The 22,974-nt window shown below is 35.1% G+C and overlaps 2 protein-coding genes across 2 annotated transcripts; one reads left to right on the top strand and one right to left on the bottom strand.

Annotated features, from left to right (window-relative positions):
• The first annotated feature begins 1,745 nt into the window (after window positions 1-1,745).
• Window positions 1,746-4,913, top strand: LOC112755770 (stromal cell-derived factor 2-like protein). Its single transcript, XM_025804067.3, has 6 exons — window positions 1,746-1,902; window positions 2,530-2,676; window positions 3,136-3,276; window positions 3,550-3,599; window positions 3,697-3,829; window positions 4,680-4,913. Exons 1-6 carry the CDS (start codon window positions 1,816-1,818, stop codon window positions 4,773-4,775), a joined length of 654 nt encoding a protein of 217 aa, XP_025659852.1. The 5' UTR covers window positions 1,746-1,815; the 3' UTR covers window positions 4,776-4,913.
• Window positions 4,914-18,202: 13,289 nt separating this feature from the next.
• LOC112755769 (U-box domain-containing protein 45) lies at window positions 18,203-22,037 on the bottom strand. Its single transcript, XM_025804066.3, has 3 exons — window positions 21,164-22,037; window positions 19,519-20,452; window positions 18,203-18,440 (listed from the first exon to the last, which is right to left on the bottom strand). The coding sequence occupies exons 1-2, from the start codon at window positions 21,745-21,747 to the stop codon at window positions 19,522-19,524; spliced, it is 1,515 nt and encodes a 504-aa protein (XP_025659851.1). The 5' UTR covers window positions 21,748-22,037; the 3' UTR covers window positions 18,203-18,440; window positions 19,519-19,521.
• Window positions 22,038-22,974: the final 937 nt, after the last annotated feature.

Raw genomic sequence — 22,974 nt, 5'->3', positions numbered from 1 at the left:
TGTACAACCTATTTGTGATTTATGAAAGTAGAATAGAATAAATTGTGAAAAATCCTACAGAATTCTGAAAAATGAGAACATTACCAATTGATTGAGTAGATGGATATTCCATTACCAATCGATTGAATTTTAAGGAAACACGATTTGGAAGCCATGGACGAACGTAACGAGATCAAAGTTAATTTTTTAATCAATTGGAATTATTAGGATGAATGGAGGATATAATTGGTTGTTATTTTTTTATTTGATTGTTAATAAATATAATAGATAATTGATAAAATAATAATTTATAAAATAAAAAACTATTTTTATAATTAAATAAAATATATGGGGTTGATTTGTAATTAAAATTAGTTCAAAGACTACGTAGCAATTGATAAAAAAAATTCCAAAAACATGTTTTCTACTTGGACCACTAAATGGTCCAAAGGTTCCTGGACCACCAAATCCTGAGCCTTGTAGCTTTTAAAAGTACGAAAATTTTTTAAAGTTGACTTATATTTATCAAAATTAAAAAGTCTAATATAATCCTATACAATAATAAATATCCAAATTTATCCTTATTAATTATTAGCACTAAAAAAAAGAATTATTCTTTATTATGAATACATCTATTATGATCCTTTTACTTTTAAAAATTATTTTATCAAATATAATTACGGTGTTTATGCATATTGAAAGTAATTTTTTTTAGTTTGATTTTACCAAACACAGATACGGCAATTTTTAAAAAGCTAACTTTTAAAAAACAACTTTCATAAGCTACTTTTAAGAAATAAAAATTTTATCAAACCAAACCTTTATATTTCAGAAACCCTGACATTTGGCCAACAACTTTTAGTGTTGGTTTGGATTATTTTTCTAGTTAAAAAAATAATTTTTTAAATAAAATATTTTTATTTAATTTTAAATATATTTAGATACATCTTATTAAAAAAGTATTTATATTAAAAAAATATATATGAAATAACTTTTGTTTATTAAAAAAAGATAAAAAAAAATAAGTACTACTTTTAAAAGTTAATTCAAATTGATCCTTAATAATTTTGATTTGTATTTGACCAACACAAATATTAAATTATTTTTAACAAATAAATTTTACTAATTTAAGTGTATAAATTCTAATAAATATAAATATAAATTATATTAATTTATATGTATCTATAAATTTTAATAAATATAGATGTAATTATATAAACTATACTTTTGGTATGTAAATCCTGTAAATATGAATATAAATTATTGTTGATTGCCAGTCCAAAATAATGATATTTGAGGCCAATGTAGTAATATTATTATATTTACATGAAAACATATTTTTTTTTTCCTATACAACCTTTTTAAATTTTAACTATTGATAATAAACTTCTAATAAAGAAAACGTATTTCTAGTATTTTTTGTTAATTTCATCAAATTATTTTAGTAATTTTTTATTTAATAATAAAAAGTAAAAAAATAAAAATTAGTTAATGATTTTTTAAAAAATAAAAAACATACTTAATTATAATTAACAAAATAAAAATAAAAATAAAAATAATTGAATTAAATGAGAAGTTGGGAGTACTTTGGTTAAAGGATTATATTCTCCCATTTGCAATTCTAATTGAATTGTTGGAGGGAAAAAAATGCCCTACAAATAGGTTTAATATTAGAATTTAACTGAAAATAAGTGTTTTATGGATATATTCCTAATTTCCTGTACTGAAGTGATCAACTGTATTATATAGAATTATAGATCATGCAACGAACTAAATAACATGAATTTTTCATAAATAATTATATTGCGTTTCTCATTCTTATTCTTATTCAATTTCATGGCTTTGGCCTTGTTTATCTTCTTCACTCTTCTCCTTCATTCTTCTTCCGCCAAATCTCCTCCTTCCTCTGAAAGTCCCTCCGAGGTTTCAATTCAATCCATTATTTTTCTCTTTCTTTCTTTACATATAATTGCTATATATCCTCCATAAGGTGTTTATATATATTAACTTTATAAATGCGTAATCTTACTTCTTATTAATGATAAGGTAGTTAATTGATACTGAAAACATGTTACTCCTGATAATATACGTGATGCTATGATTGATCCTTATCTTCAGCCAGTGTAGGGACTTTTGCGTTATGAAGGCTATTACTATAATTGTGATTAGGGTTTTAAATTCCAATATTATACACTTTTGGATGCGACTTTTTCTCATACCCTGCATAATGTGCGATGGTTTGTATCTGATTACCCTGCCATTTATTGTAACTTGAAATGGATTGGATTCATTGCCACCTTTGTTATTTGTTGTAACTTATTGCGGATTTGTTCCTTGAAAGTTCTGAATTAGCAGTTAGGAATTGCAGTCTTGTTGTGTGAATTAGAGTTGTGGTGACTGCAACTACAAAATTATTGTGTCACATCACTCAATATTGTTAGCTGCTATGCTCTATTTAGCATATACATAGCATAATTATAAAGCCTTCATTGTTACTTTATAAAATCTAATGTAAAAGATTAATTTGATGTTAGCATATATTGTATATAGGTGCTGGTAACATATGGAAGTGTTCTGAAGCTGATGCATGAGAAGACAAAATGTCGTTTGCATTCTCAAGATGTTCCATATGGTTCTGGCAGTGGACAACAATCGGTTACTGGTATCCCCACTGTCGATGATTCCAATAGCTACTGGGTTAGTATCACTTCTTTCCTTTTTGTTTTTATTTATTAAAATTGAATTATGCTATCTAATTTAACCTTTTTCTGATAGTGGCTAATCCAATTCTTTAAGACTCTGTACAGAGAGTCTGTTCATGTAAGAAAATACAAAAACATGAAACAAAGACAAGATAAAAGAATTGTGTTTCACTATTCTTATTTTTTAATGGACAAAATATCAGACTTAGAATATATTGTCTTTGTATTTGTATGATGTATACATGTGAAAAATTCTGAATGGTACTTTATGGCAATTTCTTGTTTTCTATTGAACACCTAATAACCTCTTTTGTTGGTAGACATATGCATTGAAACTTAATGGTCATAATAACATTTTTTCTAATTTAAGATTTTTCTTCATTACTAAATAACATGATGGAATAGTAGTTGTTGGAGTTCTCAAAAACTACATGGTATTGACATTTTGTTGCAGATTGTTAGGCCTGAAAAAGGGAGTTCTGCCAAACAAGGTGATACCATTAAAAGTGGAACAATTATTAGATTGCAGCATTTGGGAACAAGAAAATGGCTTCACAGCCATATGCATGCTTCTCCAATTTCAAACAATCTTGAGGTTAGTTGTTCATTAATTACTCTCTTCTTTTGGTATTTTCATAAGGAGTCTATTAATACTTCTATTACTTTTATAGATTAATGTATTCAGACACAATTTATATTTTGATATATTGAGTTATAAATAAATATACCAGAAAAGTTAAAATGGCTTATTTATGGAATAGAATGAGTGATTATTATCTAAATAGTTTTCATCATTGATGCAATTTGCAAAGGAACAAGTCTCTTTAATTTATTTTCTAATATTTTTCAAGTGGAACTGCACATATAGGTGAGTTGCTATGGAGACGATTCTGAATCGGACAAAGGAGACAATTGGAAGTGAGACATTAAATTTTATCTTTGTGAGAATATTTAGATCTCAACATTCTCTAAGATGCTTCATAAATTATAAGTATTTCACTTTGTTTTTCTTTAGGCTTCTAATAGAAGGAAGTGGGAAGAATTGGAAACAAGATCAGAAGATTCGGCTTCAACATTTGGAAACTGGAGGCTATCTACATAGTCATGATATGACATACTCATCAAGAATTGTTGGGGGACACCATGAGGTAACAATAATTAAGAATGTTTTCTTCCATGGAAAAAATTTCTTATTAGTGTACATGCCTTCATAATTATCTTATGGTATTGCTTCTACTTAACAAAGTAGTTATTCGCTTAACACTAAAATGAAACACTCTAATCTTTTCGGTACTAGTGTAATTATGAATTGTCGAGGGACTACTCTTTGTCAACAAATCAATCTTATGCTGGTTAAATGGAAAGTTAATTTAAATGTGAAGCTCTTGGGACTTGTATATTTAGTTCAACAACAAAATTTTATGCTCCTTTTTTTTTTTTTTTGAGGACATGAAAATGTTCTGCTGTTTGTTTTTGGTATAAGGTTTGCTCTTTATTAAGTTTAGCTTTGACTTGTGAAGAACAGGAAATGTTATGTTATGATCATGAGATTCAAAAGTCCAATTAGGCCCAATATCTTAATTAGTCATTGTAGGGCTAGGTAAAACAATCCAATTAGTAGTATAAGGGTTAGTTATAATATAAATCAGTATATACCCCAAAAAAAAAAAAATCAGTCTATAGTACATTAGTAATTGTATGCATCATGAAGTGAGTTCTGAAGAAAGGTTTGAGTTTCCTTATTCTGTTTTCTAAGTAGTGTAGAATTCAATTTTGTGTTCCTTTAATTTCCAATTTTGTACTACAATTTGATAGAAAGTCACATTTTTATGATTGAATTTCCACAAACACAACATGTTAATGGGCCATTTCTTTAATGTCCAATTTAACATAGTTTTAGAAGAAAATTTACAACTTATATATATATTTCTCTTAAATGAGTTTTAAAGTGTTGGAATTGGATTATGATCATAATTATGATTTACTTTATTTGATTAGGTTTGTGGTGTTGGCGAGAAGAATGCTAACAACATTTGGTTGGCAGCAGAAGGTATTTACCTTCCAATCACTGAAACCAAAAAGAGAGATAGTTGATTTATTTCAATGCATTCTACCATGTACTAATTTAAGAGTAACACAAAATTTGGAGTTTGCACATTCTCTAAATTCAATTATAGATGTATATGAGTAGAATAATTCATGAGCATAATTTTTGAGGATGATCTTTTGCAATATCTTCAGTTTCTTTATGTAGATTTTATTTATTAATAACTCTTATGGCAGGACTAAGATGGGAATATGATAGAAATGGATTTTTTTTAAGTGAAAAAGGAAGTTTAATTCCATCACTTCACAATTCAGATTCAGCTCCTGTTAATAAAGTGAACCATTAATTTCAATTATATTTCTTTCAGTTTGGTTCACGATAAGAGACAATCCAGATTTGATAAGAAAAATGAATAAATAAATAAAAGTAAAGTATTTTAGTGAACCTAAGTTCTTCTAAAACGAATTTTAGTGTGCCTATTGGATTTGATTCAGTTTAAAGATCAGAGTGTGTTACTGAAAGTCCACAGGAATAAAAGACTTAGGAAATTAAAGTAGAAAGTCAAATGAGAAGAAACGGGTTTTTCTATGAGCCAGTGGATTTACATGCACAACATGGTAAATGATGCTAATGACTAATAAGGCAGTATGGTTTATGAAGAAGAAACAAAAATGGGCTTTCTCGACTTTTCCTTCAAGTCCTGTATGCATGCATGCATAGTTTGTTCAATTCTTATGGTGAGGGAAATTGTGCCATTATATCTATCCTGCATGGTCACTTTAATTTGGTGTTTAGTCATGCATGGCAAACGGCCTAAATCCGTTGGGCCGGTCCGCGTAACCCGTTAAAAAAAGTGGACTGGGCTGAAAAATTAGGACCGCCAAATATCAAAAGTCCGCCTAACCCGCACCGTTTAAATCGCGGGTTTTCCTGCCGGGTTTAGTATTTTTTTTTTGCAAGGGATTTTTATAATTTTTTTGTCAAAACCTAACTTCTCCAACCTAACTTACAAGAGAATGAAGATGAAAATTGAGTATTTTGGATTATGTTTATTTTGTTTTAGAGACAATATTTATAATTATGTTTTGGATTATGTTTATTTTTCTTTGGAAACAATATTTATAATTATATTTTGGATGAAAACTTGGTTTATAATTATGTTTATTAGATATTTATAATTACAAAGATTTTAATATTTGTGAATATAAAAATTATAATTTGTTTATACTTTTAGAAATTATAATAGTTAAAAGTAAAAAACAGAAGAGATTTTTTTATACCTTTATATATATTATTTAATAATTAAAAAAAAAAGATGATATAAGCCCACCAGTCCGCCGTTAGGCGGGACGGACTGGAATTTTAGGATCATCTCACTAGGCGGGACGGGACGGACCAGCCCACCAAAGGACGGGCTTCTGGCGGGGCAGGGCGGGGCGGTCCCCACTTGCCACCCGTAGCCGTGTAGGATGAAAAATGATTTTTTTTTATTTCAACTGATTTTGTAAAATGTAATATCCCATTTTATAAATTTTTTTTTGGGTCATACTTAAGTCTTGTAAAGTATAAGATAACTGTCTTCAAATATTTGAATGTTGACAATTTAAATAATTAAAAATATAAATTAACTTCATATTCATTAAAGAAAATTGGATTAATTCAATAAAATTATACAAAACAGATAGTTTATGCATTAGGTAATTTTATTAAACTACTCAATCTTTCATGAGTATTGAATAATGTATATTTTCATGAATACAATTGTCCAACATCTTAATTTTTTGTAGTAAAAAATAATAATTTCCTCTTTTAAAAGAGATAATTCTCCCTAACTAGTAACTAGGAGAGTATTCTCTTTTTTCCTTTTCTTTTCCTTTTTCTGATAAAGCTAGAGCCAGTGTCACTTGACTAATTAACAGAAAGAAGCGCCAACTATTCCAAGTTGATGATTAAGGTTACCATTTTTCATTATTAGGGTTTTTTACTTAAATAAATTAAATGCATTTCAAAATTATCCAATTCCCCTGAATCAGATTCTGCAATGTGATTATCCTTTTTGTATTATTATATAAAACGTCCCAGGGTGCAAAGGATTATATAAAACGTAAATCATCTCACCCTAGGACGATTAATGAATGAATTTGTGATGCAAAATAAGAGTAAATCGTGGCAGGGCTTCTTGGGTTAGTAGTTGAGCATAAATCGTCCCAGGGTAGTAGGTTTTACGAGTTAATGGGCTAAACCAAACTGAGCTGCCACGATTTATGTGTTTTTTCAGACCCTCAGGACCCTGGGACGATTTATGTGTTACTCTGTAACACTCAAAGGGCTGGGACGATTTATGGCCAAGTAATAACCCTAAGGACTCAAGCACGAGTCATCTTTGTTGTTGCTGCGGCGTAAAGGGTTGAGGGAGGTCTTGGAGCCACCATTGTTGACCGGAGAGAGTTTGGGTGGAGAAGTGTTTTTGGGTGTGGGACCAGCCGGTGGCGGAGGTGCAACTGGTGGTGGGCAGAGGCGTCTGAGTGGCACCGGGGGTGGTGGCAGCGGGCCGCAGGTGGTCGGCAGGAGGAGTTGGGGGATCTCTCCGGCGGTGGTAATGGCCGCGAACCAAGGAGATATGTACCGCCTGAACGGCGTTGCGCATGTTGCCGGATTTATCGATCAAGAGGTAATCTTATAAATTTTGTAATGGTTTTAAATTTTGGATGATATAGTATGTTGGATGATATTGTATAGGGTGAATATGCATCTTAGAATATTTTTTTTATTATGACGTTTGCCGGATTTCATGTATAGTGATTTAGTTAGTTTTTTGGTTTAGTATAAGACGATAGAAATCAGTGGTCTTATAAGATCATGGAATTCACTCATCATAGGGTGATGGTTCTGACGGTAGAATCCCATGGAATTTGCTGATTTTACTATAGACTTCGGACCGGCTCGAACCGGACCGAACCAAACTGGACAGGTTCGAACCGGACCAGAACGAAGCGGTTCGAGGGTTAAACCGGCCAATGGGATCCTGAACCGGGCCAGTCTGATGATATGACCGGATGAGGGAACGAACTGGTTCGGTGTGGTCATACCCGGAATGAAATGGTTTAAACTGATATCAGTTAGTAAGACCGGGTCGACCGAACCGGTTGAGTTTCAAATTTTTTTTAAAAATGTTGTAGAGATATTAATAGTGAAAATATGTATTTAAATTTTAGTTTTGAAAATTATTAATATGTTTTATTTTTTAAATATATAGGACGAGGTCAATCTGTTCAACCGGTGAATTTCCGGTTAAACCGTTAACCCGTTGAAATGATCGGTTCGGTTGTGACTTTTATGGTTCTTACATTGTATTGGTAATGTCGATTTGAACATGAGATGTTATTATGAACATATCCATTTTGATGGCATCTGTGAGTTGGATATCTGTCATGGCATAAGTTATTTTCTATGTGTGTGTGTATAAGTACCCGAAATAATGATGTGGTTATTCTTGCGTATTTTCAGCCTACACGGTGCGTTAGGAGCGTGCATCGGCAACAGAAGATGATACTGCATGATCGTATACTCCCGTACTTAGATCGTGCGAACCTATTACATGTTGCTCGGTTGAATGATTACTGGTTCAAGCTTGATGAGCCACTGATCAGTGCTTTTGTGGAGAGATGGCGTCCCGAAACACATACCTTCCACATGCCATTTGGGGAGTATACCGTAACACTACAAGATGTGGCATACCAGTTTGGCCTTCCAATTGACGGTCATGCAGTGAGTGGGTGCCTCAGTGACTTCGAGCAATTGATGGAGGGTGGCAAGCCTGCATGGGTGTGGTTTGGAGAGCTATTTGGTGAACTCCCACCGGAGGACTGCATCGATGACTTCACAGTTTCTTTTTCTTGGTTCCAGAACAAGTTTAGAGTTCTGCCCGGTCATGCGTCAGAGGAGACGGTACAGATCTATGCACGGGGTTATATCATGATATTGTTGTCCACCGCGCTGTTCACGGATAAGTCTGGTGCCAGGGTACACTTACGGTGGCTCCCGTATGTTGCAGACCTCGATGGACTCGACAAGTACAGCTGGGCTTCGGCCACCTTGTCTTGGTTATACAGATGTCTCTGTAGGGTTGCGAATCGGAATGTAAAGAACCTCGCTGGACCGCTGTCACTACTACAATCCTGGATATTTTGGCGTTTCCCGGCATTCAGGCCTAGAGGGTTTGATGCTATTCTCTGGCCGCTTGCTGCGAGGTATATGATTTTGATGTATAATCATTGTCATGCACATGTTTGTATCGTATTTTATAAGCTCACTTATGGATGCTTTGTAACGATACAGGTGGGGTCGGTTTCTTCCTTCGTCGGATGAGAAGGGTCCCCGTGTGATTGCTACCCGACACAGATTAGATAGGCTGACTGGCGATGATGTAAGTTTGAATGTATATAATGCTATTTTCTGTACTTCTGTTTTCATATACTCGGTTGGTAATGTTGACTAATTTCCATGTTGCAGTTCATCTGGATGCCATACAGCAGTCTTGAGGTGATCCAAGTAGTCCATCCTGACATACTCCGACCTGACCACACGCTTTTATGGAAGTCGACAACTGCGTTAATTTACTTTGCGTCAATAGAGTGGCATCAAGTTGATAGGGTTTTATCTCAGCTCGGGGGAGTTCAGCACATCCCAGAGCCAGCCATCAACATCGACTTCTTGTTATCGAAGGATGGTAGAGGACCCACCAGGTGGTTTCCTGACGTGTTCGCCACATGGCATCAGTATTGGGATGACAGACGTCAGAGCGTGCTTTCCTTTCAGTTGGTTCCAGATCCACGTCCCTCTGCTGAATATCTTGACTGGTGGTTCCGTGTTGCACGTAGGTTCCTTTCACATGACCGTCTACTGATGGATCCTCGGGCGGGTGGAGTTCCCGTAGATGCTCCAGTTCGGGGTCATGTTGCTGCACCTGCTAGGCAGCAAGGTCCAAATGTGCCTGACAATAGGCGGAGAGCGACCCGTGCGCGTGTGGGGACTCGATACAGTCAGCCTGTTGGGGCAAGACACGAGGATGCTATTGGGATAGATGATGATCCAGAGCACCACGATGATGGTGGCGGGGGTGGAGGTGATGATGGCGATGAGGGGGGAGATGATGGTGGGACCGGCCACCAGGGTCGTCGAGGGGGTTGGGGGCATGGTGGGGGCGGGTCTGGTTGGGGTTGGGGTGGTCGAGATGGTTGGGGAGGAGGAGGTGGTGGGGGTTCTAGTTGGGGAGGGGGTGCGAGTGGATCTGGGTTGGGTGGCGGTGGTGGTGGGGGTGCTAGCGGAGCTGTTTGGGGTTGGGGTGGTGGCAGTGGGGGAGGAGACAGTGGAGGAGGAGGTGGGTCAGCACGGGGAGGTGGTAGTACCTCCGGAGGGCATGTTACTGGGCATCAAGTTGATGCAGGTGTTGTAGGGGTTGAGGGCACTTTATTCCATTGTACTACTGAGGGTGGGAGTGGGGGTGTCTAGGCTGATGCGGCCACGCTGTTCTCCGATTTCGGCAGCCCAAACCAGATGGAGCAGGTATTTGGTGCTGGTTCAAAGTTCTTTGCAGATTTTGCCCAGTTTGGGAGCCCAACTGGTGATTACAGGCCACAGTTTGATGGTGTTGCGGTGGACCTCAACGTCGACTTGAATGAGGTGCCGACTGGTTATCACGGAGGCGAATTTGCCTTGGGAGGCACTCCGGCATCCGCCATTGGGGGTCTGAGACAACACCCACCGCCTGTTGAGCCGGAGCCTGCAGATGCCGCTGATAGCAAGCCCCCGGATGCGTTTGTCCCAGTCACACAACGGAGGAAGCGCGTGATCAAGCCGGCAAAGTGTGGCACTGGTTCACACATGTGTTAGTTATTGGACTGTTGTTGTTTTTAGAGTTGTTATTTTTATTTCGTCTAGGTTGATGCTTGTTCATTGTTTTTTATCTTTACGTTTGGGGACATGTTTGTGCTTGGTACAAGTTTATGCTACTTTATGGTTTTGTATCTTTCCATTCGGTATATGTTTGTGTTCCTTCAATTCGTATATATAAAGTTCGCGTGTCACTAGCATGAGGTAATAGAAAATAAGTATAAGTCCAAACAAAAAGCAAAGTCAACGAAAATTAAAAACAACCGAATTGAAATACATATAGATCACGTTAACAAAGGTTTACCACGAATGTAAACTTAAAAAATAGACGACAAACTATAAAGAGGCATGACGTATAGTAAACATTCCTAAGCCAACGGTGCCTACGCATTGCTACCTTCGTGCGATCCAGAAGCCCCCGGGCGCTGTGGACAGTTTCTTCTGGTATGACCAGGGGTCCTGCACAGTCCGCATCTCTTGGGTCTATCCGGATCCGCCTCATCCATACTATTCCTTATCCTAGTGCTCCGAGGTCTTCCAACTGCAGCCCGCATCATGCCAGGATCGGGGATGACACGAGGTCCCTCATACACGGGTAAGAGATCATCGTGGATAGGCGGAGAGAAACCCATCTTGTAAACATTGAACACGGTCTTCATGCGGTATACATCATCAACGTATGTCCTCCAATCCAGTCTGCAAAATGAACATGCGGCAAGCACATGACGACACGGATAGTGGAGTGCTTGAAAGTTCCCACAGTCGCATGTGCGGGCGGATAGAGACACCCGACACACACTCATTGCAATCCTACCCGTGGTCGGCGCAAGTTCCTCAACGACAAACTCGGAGTTTCCCCTGTCATATAGATCCACCCGCATATTCCTTGAGGCTTGTAGATTCCTCTCGATCGCCTTCACAAGGGTCTGACAGAATTCTTGATTTGCTTCGACTTGAGACTCGGCCTCCTTTCCTTTCCTCACAAAGAGTTCGGCCAACCGCCCATATGTTGACTTAACTAATGAACCCACCGGGAGGTTGCGTGTGCCTTTAAACACGGCATTGATACACTCAGAGATGTTAGTCGTCATATGACCATATCGACGACCACCATCCCGATATTGGCTCCACAACTCCAACCCAATCCTGTCGCACCATTCAACCATCGCAGGATCTTCCTTCCTCAAAATATCCATGTAATACCGGTGATCCTCCTCAGTCTTTGCGTATGCGGCATTCACTAGAATCCTCCGGGCTTCCTTAGACTTGTATGACAGTGCGAAGTTAGACGCGATGTGTCGCACACAAAATGCCCGGTATGCCGACGGTGGGAGCCATCCACCGTCCTCTGCCAGCAAGGCAGCCTTGATGGCATTGTGCCGATCAGAGATGACTAAAATGCCGGGCTGAGGGGTGGCATGCTGGCGGAGATTAGTGAGGAAAAACTTCCATGAATCCGTGTTTTCGCCTTCAACTAACCCGAAAGCCACTGGAAGAATGTTCGAGTTTCCATCTTGGGCAATAGCCATTAGCAGAGTGCCGCCATACTTCCCATACAAATGGGTCCCATCAATGGATATAAGTGGCTTGCAATACTTAAATGCCTCAATGCATGGAGGAAACGTCCAAAATAGTCGATGAAAGAAAACCGTTGACGCATCAACGGTATTACCTATCCTCACTGGCGAAGTACGCAAAAGCGCAATCGTACCTGGCATATACAACTGAACCCCCATGATCCACCGTGGTATGTGGTTATAAGACTCCCCCCAATCTCCATATATCTGCGCAATTGCCTTCTGCTTGTCCATCCAAACCTTCCTGTAGCTTGGCTTGAACCCAAACTTCGATGACACCGCATTCTGTAACACCTTAACCGACACCGATGCATCAGCCATCACCAATGATAAAATCGAGGCACATATGACATGGTAATCGAGCTGCCTGTAATCCATTGATATCTCCGTTGCTAGATACGTGTGTGGTCCATTGTACTTTCTAACTTCCCAGTAGCCTTTTCTCTGTCTCATAGTGACACGGATCAGCCAATTACAACCATTCCCGAACTTGACACACTTCCCATGATACTTCAACTGGTCGGACTCAAACACTTTATACTCGACTCCCCGCCGAATATTATAACTCTTTATTGTCAGTACAGCTTCCTCTTTTGTTTCAAACCTTTGCCCAACCTCAAACTCGTCCATGCCAATCACGCTAGGCCTTTCTCCGTGAATCACCGGGTGATGCTGATCTAAGTTTGCGGCCGGGTTCATTGCTTCAAGGTTCAATGTGGTAAAGTGTCGAGGGTACTGCTGCGTTCCACTGCTACCATGGGTTTGAGCTCCCACGGCAACTGCGGTGTCCTCGTCAGCGTCGCTCTCGTCACCAATAATTGGTGGCTCTGAATCTGACCCATCATCACCTATAGCCTCCACAAACGGATCTCTCTCTCTTACCTCCATGAGTGCGGGTGCACCGTCCACTACAGGATCAGCTCCCATCGCAGCTGCAAGCTGGCCGAAGCTACGCCCATCACCCAAGTCATCACCCGAGACAGGCAAATCAGCAGCAAAAGATGGGAACAAAACAAGTGGAGTCGCCGGTTGCCTTGTTGGAACGGCGGTGGAAGTTCCTTCTATGATGCCAGTGGGCAGATTCGGAGCAGTCCCCCCGCTACTGCCCTCCACGTCAACCATTCTGACAAACAACTCCAGCGCGCCTAAGTCGGGAAATCTTGATTGACTATGAAATATAACTCGCATGTCGTCATCACCCAACATCGCGTACTTCCCAAACTTAACATAACCTGGCTTCAACGATATCGGAATACGAAAAAATAATTGCTTCACGCGCTTCTTGCCACAATTTCCAGCCTTCTCTAATATACTACTGTGCAGATCCATCAACGTCGTCGACGGAGTAATAAACACACCTATCTGCTTTTTGCTAGAAAAAGTTACACCCTCACTTGTGTTTTCATCTATTTTTCCCCGGTGATGCACTAACAAGAAAATACTCTCTGCCATCTCTCACAACCTCAACATATGTTTTGTGTGGCTTGTCTGTTTGAAACTCGTTTATTTATAGAGTTTCTGGCTGCATAAATCGTGCTTGAGTCCTTAGGGTTATTACTTGGCCATAAATCGTCCCAGCCCTTTGAGTGTTACAGAGTAACACATAAATCATCCCAGGGTCCTGAGGGTCCGAAAAAACACATAAATCGTGGCAGCCCAGTTTGGTTTAGCCCATTAACTCGTAAAACCTACTACCCTGGGACGATTTATGCTCAACTACTAACCCAAGAAGTCCTGCCACGATTTACTCTTATTTTGCATCACAAATTCATTCATTAATCGTCCTAGGGTAAGATAATTTACGTCTTATATAATCCTTTGCACCCTGGGACGATTTATATAATAATACAAAAAGGATAATCACGTTGCAGAATCTGATTCAGGAAAATTGGATAATTTTGAAATGCATTTAATTTATTTAAGTAAAAAACCCTCATTATTATTGATAGCTAGGAGTTCAAATTCTCATATATTTGTTAAGATAAATAGTAGTATCAAAGGCTAAATTGTAAGCTAGTATATTAAATACTAATTAGAACAACATAATATGTAAGATTGAAAATGACAACAAAAACCTGCAAATGTGAGCTTTTATAGAAATATCTAAAAATTGAAATGACGACAAAAATTTAACTTGAGAGTGCGGATTATATCCCTATTCCCTAACCTAGCAAATGCCCATGCTCCAAAATGTATTATAATAATTAATCAATATATAAACTCAAAAAATAGTGTTATAAAAAGGAAAAAAAATAATATTCAAAGAAGTGAGAGTAAGATTTTTTTTTTTCAACAAAAACCTTTCCAACCAACTATTAACTTAAAAATTAATGATAAAAGAATAATCTAATTATTTTCCCTAATATATATAAAATAGTAGAAATAGGTTAGCTATAAATTTGTCGACTAACAACTCATTATTCCTAGTAAACATATATATTTAGTAATTAGTGAATAAATGGAAATTATCCGATTTGTATATTTATTACGAAACACCAAATAATACGGATCATTTAATGTGTTGTATATGTATAGTATAGATTCATGTATCATCTATGCATGATAATAATGGTCCACTTTCGAAAATTTTGGTCAGATTTTGGCCTCAACTTTTTTGTTTTACCACATGTATTTCGTTGTGTTGTTCTTAGAAGGACAAGCACATCAAACTACTCCTACAACGACAACTCATGTAACTTTCAACTACTCCCTCAGTCCCTTCTAACTCTATATATACTAGATATTAAATGTTCACAAAACAGTAACACTGTTTATACATTTTAATTTCTTTTAATTAATTAATAAAATAACACATATTAATTATTAAAGCTATTAATATCAAAATAGTGTCTAACTAGATGTAAGAGAATGTATATGAAATGATAGTTAATAACTATATATCCCATATGTTGAATGGTATACAAATTTGTTAATGTAGAAATGAGTCATGGAGTAAGAAGTATTAATAATATCCTCAACATTTTTAAATAAACAATTAGGAAAAACTACTAAAAATACACTCGAATAATTGTTATTGACAAAAAAGTACTCAAATTTTATTATCGACAAAAATATTGTCAAATAATTTAAAAATATGACAAAAATACTCAACATTAAATATATATTCTTAAAAAATATTCTAAAAATTAAATTTTTGATACATTTTTGCAAGTATGATTAGAAAAATGAGATATTTTTATTCTTAAAATTTAGTAATTTTTCGCTAAGTATATATTTTTTGTGATTTTTTTGTCAACAACTAATAATATTTAAAAAAAAACATAAAAATTAATTTTTTATCGATAATAAAATTCGAATAAATTATTCGGGTGTATTTTTGAGAGTTTATCCAAATAATTATTTGTGAAAATACAAAATTTTGAATGTGTACAATTATTATTTGATATCAAAATGAGGAATAGATCCAATCTTTAATACCATTTTTGTTTGTGCAAAATGTAACATTATGATTCAAGGGTATATCAGTAACATCAATTGTTTTAGGGTCATTATATACTATACTATACTATACTATAGGAAGATTTTTAAGTATACCGTTATACCGGTGTATTAGTGATTTTTAATCGTTGATCTTAATTATATATATTATATATATTTTTTATAATTAAGATCAACGGTTAAAAATAACTGAAACACCGGTATGACAGTACACTTGAAAATTTTTCTATACTATATATGAATTAACAAAGTTATCCCACATACCCTTTTGATGTAGGGCCTCTAAAATCTGCAAAGAAAACATTATTAATTATGGAATGTGGTACCATATATAACAATTATGTAACCTTTTCTATTAAAGGCGTGCCCATTATATATTTTGCCTTTGCAGGTTTTTACTTTTTTACTTTTATTTTTAACTGGACACAAGAAACATTTAATTAGTTGTCCAACAATTGTCTTTACCTTGATTTCCTCTTTGTTTGCTTCATTTTGTTGATGCTTTTTATTTTATAACAATTGCATGTGCAAAGAGCAATGATGTGATTTTAATGAAATCCCCACACTTTACCAAAAGAATAAAAGAGAAAGTGTAATCATTTGTGTCTATTGAGACCACTGACCACAGATATCATATACTACTAACATTTTACTTTGAAGTTTGAGAAAGGGAAATTAAGGGAAAAATTAAAACTAATCATATAGTTCAACACTTTTACAATAAATTATAATAGTGCCACAAATCATTGACTTAGGTCAATTTATAGTAGTGATTGGGACAGGCTCTGCAAAGATAATACATAAACCTAAAGAGAGAATCAAACTCAATTTATTTATTTATTTATTTATAAATTTAGCTAATATATGTCGTAAAAATATATAATAAATTTATTATTAGTAAAAAAAATTAAATTTTTTTGTATTTTTAATAAAAAAATTTTAATTGTTATAATTTTAACCTATATCTTTTGTTTATTTCAGAAAATTTTCTTAGACACTGGTGGCCCCATCTTCACAATAATTTTCGTGGGGATACGCTGCTAATGTCATGGTACTATGCAATTTATGATGCACACATTTATGTGTAGATTTTCATAAGATCATTTCTCATTTATCAAAGTCCCCACATATTCAGATTACCCTAAATATGACATGTATGATGTATGTATAGCATCATCATACACAAGCACTGAATTATTTAAAACTTTCATTTCATTTTTCTTCCCCAACAACATTGCTTTATAATGCAATTTTTTCATTTAGCAGCATGTGAATGAAGTTATATATAGACTATAGTGCAGTTTGACAAAGAAAAATTGCCTTTGTCTAATTTATTGGCTTTGGCATGAAGCTTGAAATGGGTGACATCATGTTAATTTAATTGCAAAGGCAATTAGTGGTTTACTTCAAGATAATTTAGGTTGAAAACTTTGTGTAATTAATTACTATTTATATACTCATTATGATTGTTTGGAATAACCCTTTGTTAAGAAAAGGATATGCAATTAATTATTATAAAAACACACGTACAACATCTTTTTTGTACGAACTAGTCTTCACATCATTTTCTCTAAAGTTTCAACGCAAATTCTCAAATTTGTTGCCACCGAATCAGGAAATTCACTATAGTGCCAACCACTAATTGACGCCTGCTTTTCCAGAATTTATATACATTATATGTTTATGAAATTACTATGGCACCCTGTAAAATTATAAAGTATCAGTATTACTTTTAAGATGTGTGTGGTTAAGAAACTGCTAAAGTTAATTTATCAATTTAAAAATACTTAGAAGCCATTCTTAAACAATTGATTAGATTAAAGACACCTATATATTTTCATATAAAAAATATCTCGTATAAATGCTATTGGACAGAGATGGTATTTTTTAAAAAGAAATATAAATAATATTTTTTCTCAAATATTTTAATAAATATCAATCTTGTTAATATTTTTTAATTCTATTTGTATTTCAAACGTTTTTAAAAAGACTAAATATTATTCTCACTTTTAATTCTATCAAGGTACTAATGAATATGTATGTATCTTTTTTTAAACTAATTTTTTTTCTTCAAATTAGTAGGGAAAAAAAGGATCTTATAGAAAGATATAAGAATTTGATAATGACGTGGAATGGAAAACATGATCATAATATGCTAAATCTGTCATGAATTAATTTTTTATTTTTCTATTTTAAATTCATTATTTTTAACTATTTTTTATATTTATTCATGGTAAAAAGTTAAAAATATTCTAAGAATTCGTCGCATACAATATTTATGGCAATATCTTTATTAGTAATTTTCAATTGAGTTAAAATGGAATAACATTAAATCATTTTTGAACTGTTTGAGACAAATATGGGGAAAAAAAGTGTTATATTGTGCATGCTAAAAAAATGTTTTAAATATGCTTTAAAAACATGGAAATATTGCTAATATAGTAATATAAAAGACAACCCTTTGAAACCGCAATACCGGAAAAATTAAAGAAAATCAACCCTCAAGAGGCAGTGTAGTGTAGCACATGATGGGAAGAGTGGCCTAATTAATTAATTTTATGAAACCAATAACTAGATTAACATAAGAATATTTACACCAAAAAGTCAACAAAATTAAAACCAAATATTAGAAGATAGCATTACAAAATGAGAACCCCACAAGGACCATCACCTAACATTTACATAGTGGGGACAAAATGCCATACATACTTATTTGCAACAACAGCTCAGCCATGCACTCAAACCAGATCTAAGTTGTAACCCTCTCTTCCATCACATATGGATCTGCGAATAGTTGAAAAAGAAATATATATTATATACTACACTTCAGTAAACTTATTCATATGGCATTAAACTATTTGAATAATTACTAGATGGCTATATCATTACTCTTTTTTCCAAGATTTCAACACATTTATATATTTAATATTGAATTTTGCTATCTTATGTGCTAAGAGTATATGTTAAAATTACAAAATGAACATTCTTTTACTAGAAATACAAAAAAAAAAATTAAATTTTCAATGAATTTATTTTACATTTATTGAAAGAAAAAAAAAACAAAATCTTTTATTATGTGTTTTAAGAATACATATTAGTTTAACTTTTTTAATATTTAAGAAGATATATATCATTACTCATAAATATCAAGGGTTTTAACTTAATGGCTTATTAATCTGATTGAAAATGCATAAGCAATTAAGCATAATAAACTACAATCCACTCATTATCCAAGATTCCCAAAGCACAAAACCACAAGGAATTGACAAACCAACAGGGGGAAAGATTCTCTAATAGAGAAACTGCATTGAACAGTCTCTGTTTATATATAGTGATGATAATGACCTATAACCTTTTCCTAATTGGCTCCAATTAGATTAAATATAACAAAACATATAGTAGGGTCATTAAGGAGACAAGACTGTACTATGGTATGAAAGTGACTCCTAGAATGTAGGGACACTAACATCAATAGTTTGACTGAAAAAGCCCTAAGATTTGTTCAATTTTTCATGCATACCTTATTGGCAGGAACCCCACTATCATTGCAGTGTTTTACAAATGACAAAGGGAAAAACTCATAGAGGTTATTGTCCATTTCTATAGCTTAAAGGGTCTCAATTTTAAACAGTGAGTTTTTGTGTTGGATGGATTCGTATTCATGCTCATGTCATAGAAACAGGATCTGCCTTTAAAACACACCCAACAGACAGAAGCAAACCAGAAAGAATGGATGCTACCAGAGAAAAAACTAAAACTAAAAATAATTTAACAAGTATCTAATATGATTTTGACAAAGGCTTATAACGAGCTATAGACATATAAAATGAAAGATCAAAACAATTATGAATTGAAGACTAACTCTTCAAAATGGCAGGCTCTTCGATGTTGAACTTGCAGTGAGTGATTTAAAATGATCTGAAGGAACAGTATCTTGAGGCAAATTGGCCCTTTTAGCAATCTTCCTCATATTGTTTTGCAGACTCTGCTGGACTAACTGCTTCACTGCTTTCTTCTCCTCGCTCATCATCTCCTCCTCCTCGTCCGAACCATCCTTTCCCCCTCCGTCCATCTTTGCACAAGACGATGACGATCCACAGATTGGGGCGGATACCGTTGCGCCTAAATTCCCTCCAAAGCTCCCTGAAACCTGCTTCCCTTTGTCTACCCTCAAACATTCCAATATCCTTGAGGCCCTTTTCTGTGCCAATGTGGTGCCAAGAAGGGACAACTCAAGGAGTGACGACGCAATCCCAGCCTCAATCATGGCCTGCCTATCGCCATAAGACTTGTGCGCCATTATCATCAAAACATAAGATGCCTTTTCTTGGCATTCCGGTGAGTCGGTCCAATTCAACACATCCACAAGGATAGGGAAAGCATCCGGGACGGCACTAGTGGCCTTCCTACCTTCTCTTGTTGACACCAAGTTGCTTAGGATTGCGAGGGCTCGGTTGGTTACTTCCATATCTCCTACGGAGTTTATCAGAAATGGGACCAAGTTGGTTTCCAAAATGAATGAAACATTGCCTGGGAAGATTGAAAGATTGTACATTGCTCTGAGAGCATCTTGTTTGGCTTGGGAGCTTGTTTTATTATCTAAATTCTGGAGGGTTCTAACTAGGAATGGTACTGCTGCAGAGGATCCAATTATTGGTTTGTTCGAATCCAAAGCACTCAATCCGAGAAAGTTTGCAACTATTGCTTCTGAAACTGATGTTTCCACAGAATCTGGAGATTCAATTAGCTTCAACATCTTGTGTACAGACCCAACTTTCACAATAGCAGCTTTATTTCTGCAAAGAAAAATAAAATAAATTTTTTATTAAATAAATCACAGAATTTGGAAATTAACCACGAAATTTTTCATGAAAATTAGTATATGCAAAAGTGGAATGTAAAAACAGAACAGCAGAGAATCACGAAAATTGTATAAAAAATTAAAAAATCACAGGCTCGTCAGTCCAACTAGCTAATCACCACAAATTAAATGAATGAATGCGCAAAAAAGACAGAAAAAAATGGCCATATAATAAGAAAAGGGGGAAATGATCAGATTTTATGATTAAGCATGCTAACATGAAGGGAGAAAAAGGTGCTCTTGCAAAGTGTAATTGGAAAATAAAACAACAGAAAAAAACACAAAGCTACGATTTTCCCTTCCCTTCTCAGTTTGAATGCATTAATAGAACCACACACAACAAACAAAAAGGCATAGGATTCTCATTTCAAGAACAGTTATCTAGCCAAAGAAGAAGAATCAATCAATGCGCGCAAATGACCGCAGAAAGAAAACTGAATAATGAAAGAAAGATGAGAATAACGAAATTAAAATAGGTTAATCGCGTTGAACAACACAACATGTCTGATCAACAAAAAAGAAAAGAGAGAGAGAGAACGTTAACATTGAAAATGACACATAACAACTCAATCAATACAGTGATACACAGAAAAAGAAAAATAAATTCAAACAATTAAAAGAAGAAGAAGAAGAAGAAGCAGCTCACGCATCGTTTCCGATTCCAAGGTTAAGCAACGCGTAGAGCGAAGCTACCTGAGAATCGAGGTCTTCTGAATCGAGCATGGCTGCAAGCGGCGGAATCGCTCCGAGCATTGCGAATGTCACTCTAACCTCAGCGTCCTCCCTCGCCAGCCTCCTCACGGCGGAAGCTGCAGCTACTCGCTTTACCGGAGGCGAATCCTCCGCCTGAAGCTCCGACACGAGGCGCTTCAGGTCGTCAAGAGCCTCCTCCTTCTTCTTCGTCTCGGTTTCCGCGTCCACCTCCGAATCCGCCATGCTCAGGAGATCCGAGAGCTTCTCGGACCTCACATTGCGCTTCGTGTTAGGGTTAGGTTTCGGGCATTCGAAGTCGGAATCGGATCCGTCGGTGGAGGAGGCTGAGTCGGTGTGATTATTCCGGCGGTAAGCGGCGCCACCGCAGCTGAGGGCGTCGAAGATAATGCGGCGGAAGGAGGCGGCGGAGAGGGAGTTCCACAGGCGGACGTTGCCACTAACGGTAGCGGCGGAGGACTTTGTAGGGTGGTGGCCGAGAACGAGGGATCCGACGTTGTTCCGGTGACAGTTTGCCATTGTTCGGTGACCTACATTGCAGAGAGAGAAAACGGTTTCGGTTTTTCAAGGAGTAAGAGACCGTTGAGTCCACGCATTGGTTTTGTTCTTTGGCATACTAATTTATACTCTGCTCAACCAACATTTTTTTTTCCCGGAGACACTCTAGTTAATATGCGTGCTCACAAAGTTTCACTGAATATTTTTTATTTTTATATATTTATTTATTTATTTTTCGTTTTCTGTTAAGGGAAAATTGGAAGGATTGGTAGCAATAGAAAGAAGTCACTCCTTGCTTGATGTTATCGGAATGAATAGTCAAAATTGTCCTAAAATATCACCTATTTTTTAAATTTTTTTAAATTAAATTTATTTTTTAAAAGTTTAAGTTAGTCATATTAATTTTTTTGTCATTTTTATTATTTATGATGTTAAAATTTATTAATATAGTATATTAAATGTCATTATAGTATACACTTAACAAATATTTAACTGTCTTAATTAATTACTAATATAATAAATTTATAAAATTAAATTAAATTATTTTTAAATTAAAAAATTTTAATGCCTTAAAAATTTTTTTAATTTGAAATTAATTTGATTTAAATGTATATATTTATTATGTTACTAATTAATACTTAATGTAGTACATCAATATATTTTAATATTATCAATAATAGAAGTGATAAAAAAAATAAATATAACTAATTTAAAATTAAAAAAATTGATTAAAAATATCTTTTTAAAACCAATTTAAGAAACGAATAATTTTTGAAAGACAATTTTAACAATTTACTGATTGTTAATATATCAATCTTGTATTGTAGTTATTACATATTAGACATAAAGTTTCGCAAGGTTGGACCATTAGAAAGTCTACTACTTTGACCCTAAACTTGTTAACGACTATATTAGTAAATAAAAATTTGAGTAAAAATTTGTTCGGTCGTTAATTATTTATCTCACATTGTGTTCTTAACCATTATAAAAATACAAGTTAGTCTCTATTTATTTTTATGAGTTATGCTGTACATATAAATTTTTTTAGTTATAAGTCTTACAAATTGGGTCAAGTCTAACAAAAATTATATTTATCCACTAGAGCGTGATAACACGCGCGTCACTCAACCGTTTCCAAAGCGCGCTCTCACTCACTATTATGGAAGACGCTTCTTCTTCTTTGCACTCCTCCTTCTCTTCCTTCTTCTTCTCCTTCTTCTTTGCGTTTCTCCTCCTCTTTATTCACGT

This window comes from Arachis hypogaea, chromosome 6, assembly GCF_003086295.3.
Source record: "Arachis hypogaea cultivar Tifrunner chromosome 6, arahy.Tifrunner.gnm2.J5K5, whole genome shotgun sequence".
NCBI lineage: Eukaryota > Viridiplantae > Streptophyta > Magnoliopsida > Fabales > Fabaceae > Arachis > Arachis hypogaea.
The sequence above is the reverse complement of the archived record's forward strand: the minus strand, read 5'-3'. Positions and strand labels throughout refer to the sequence as shown.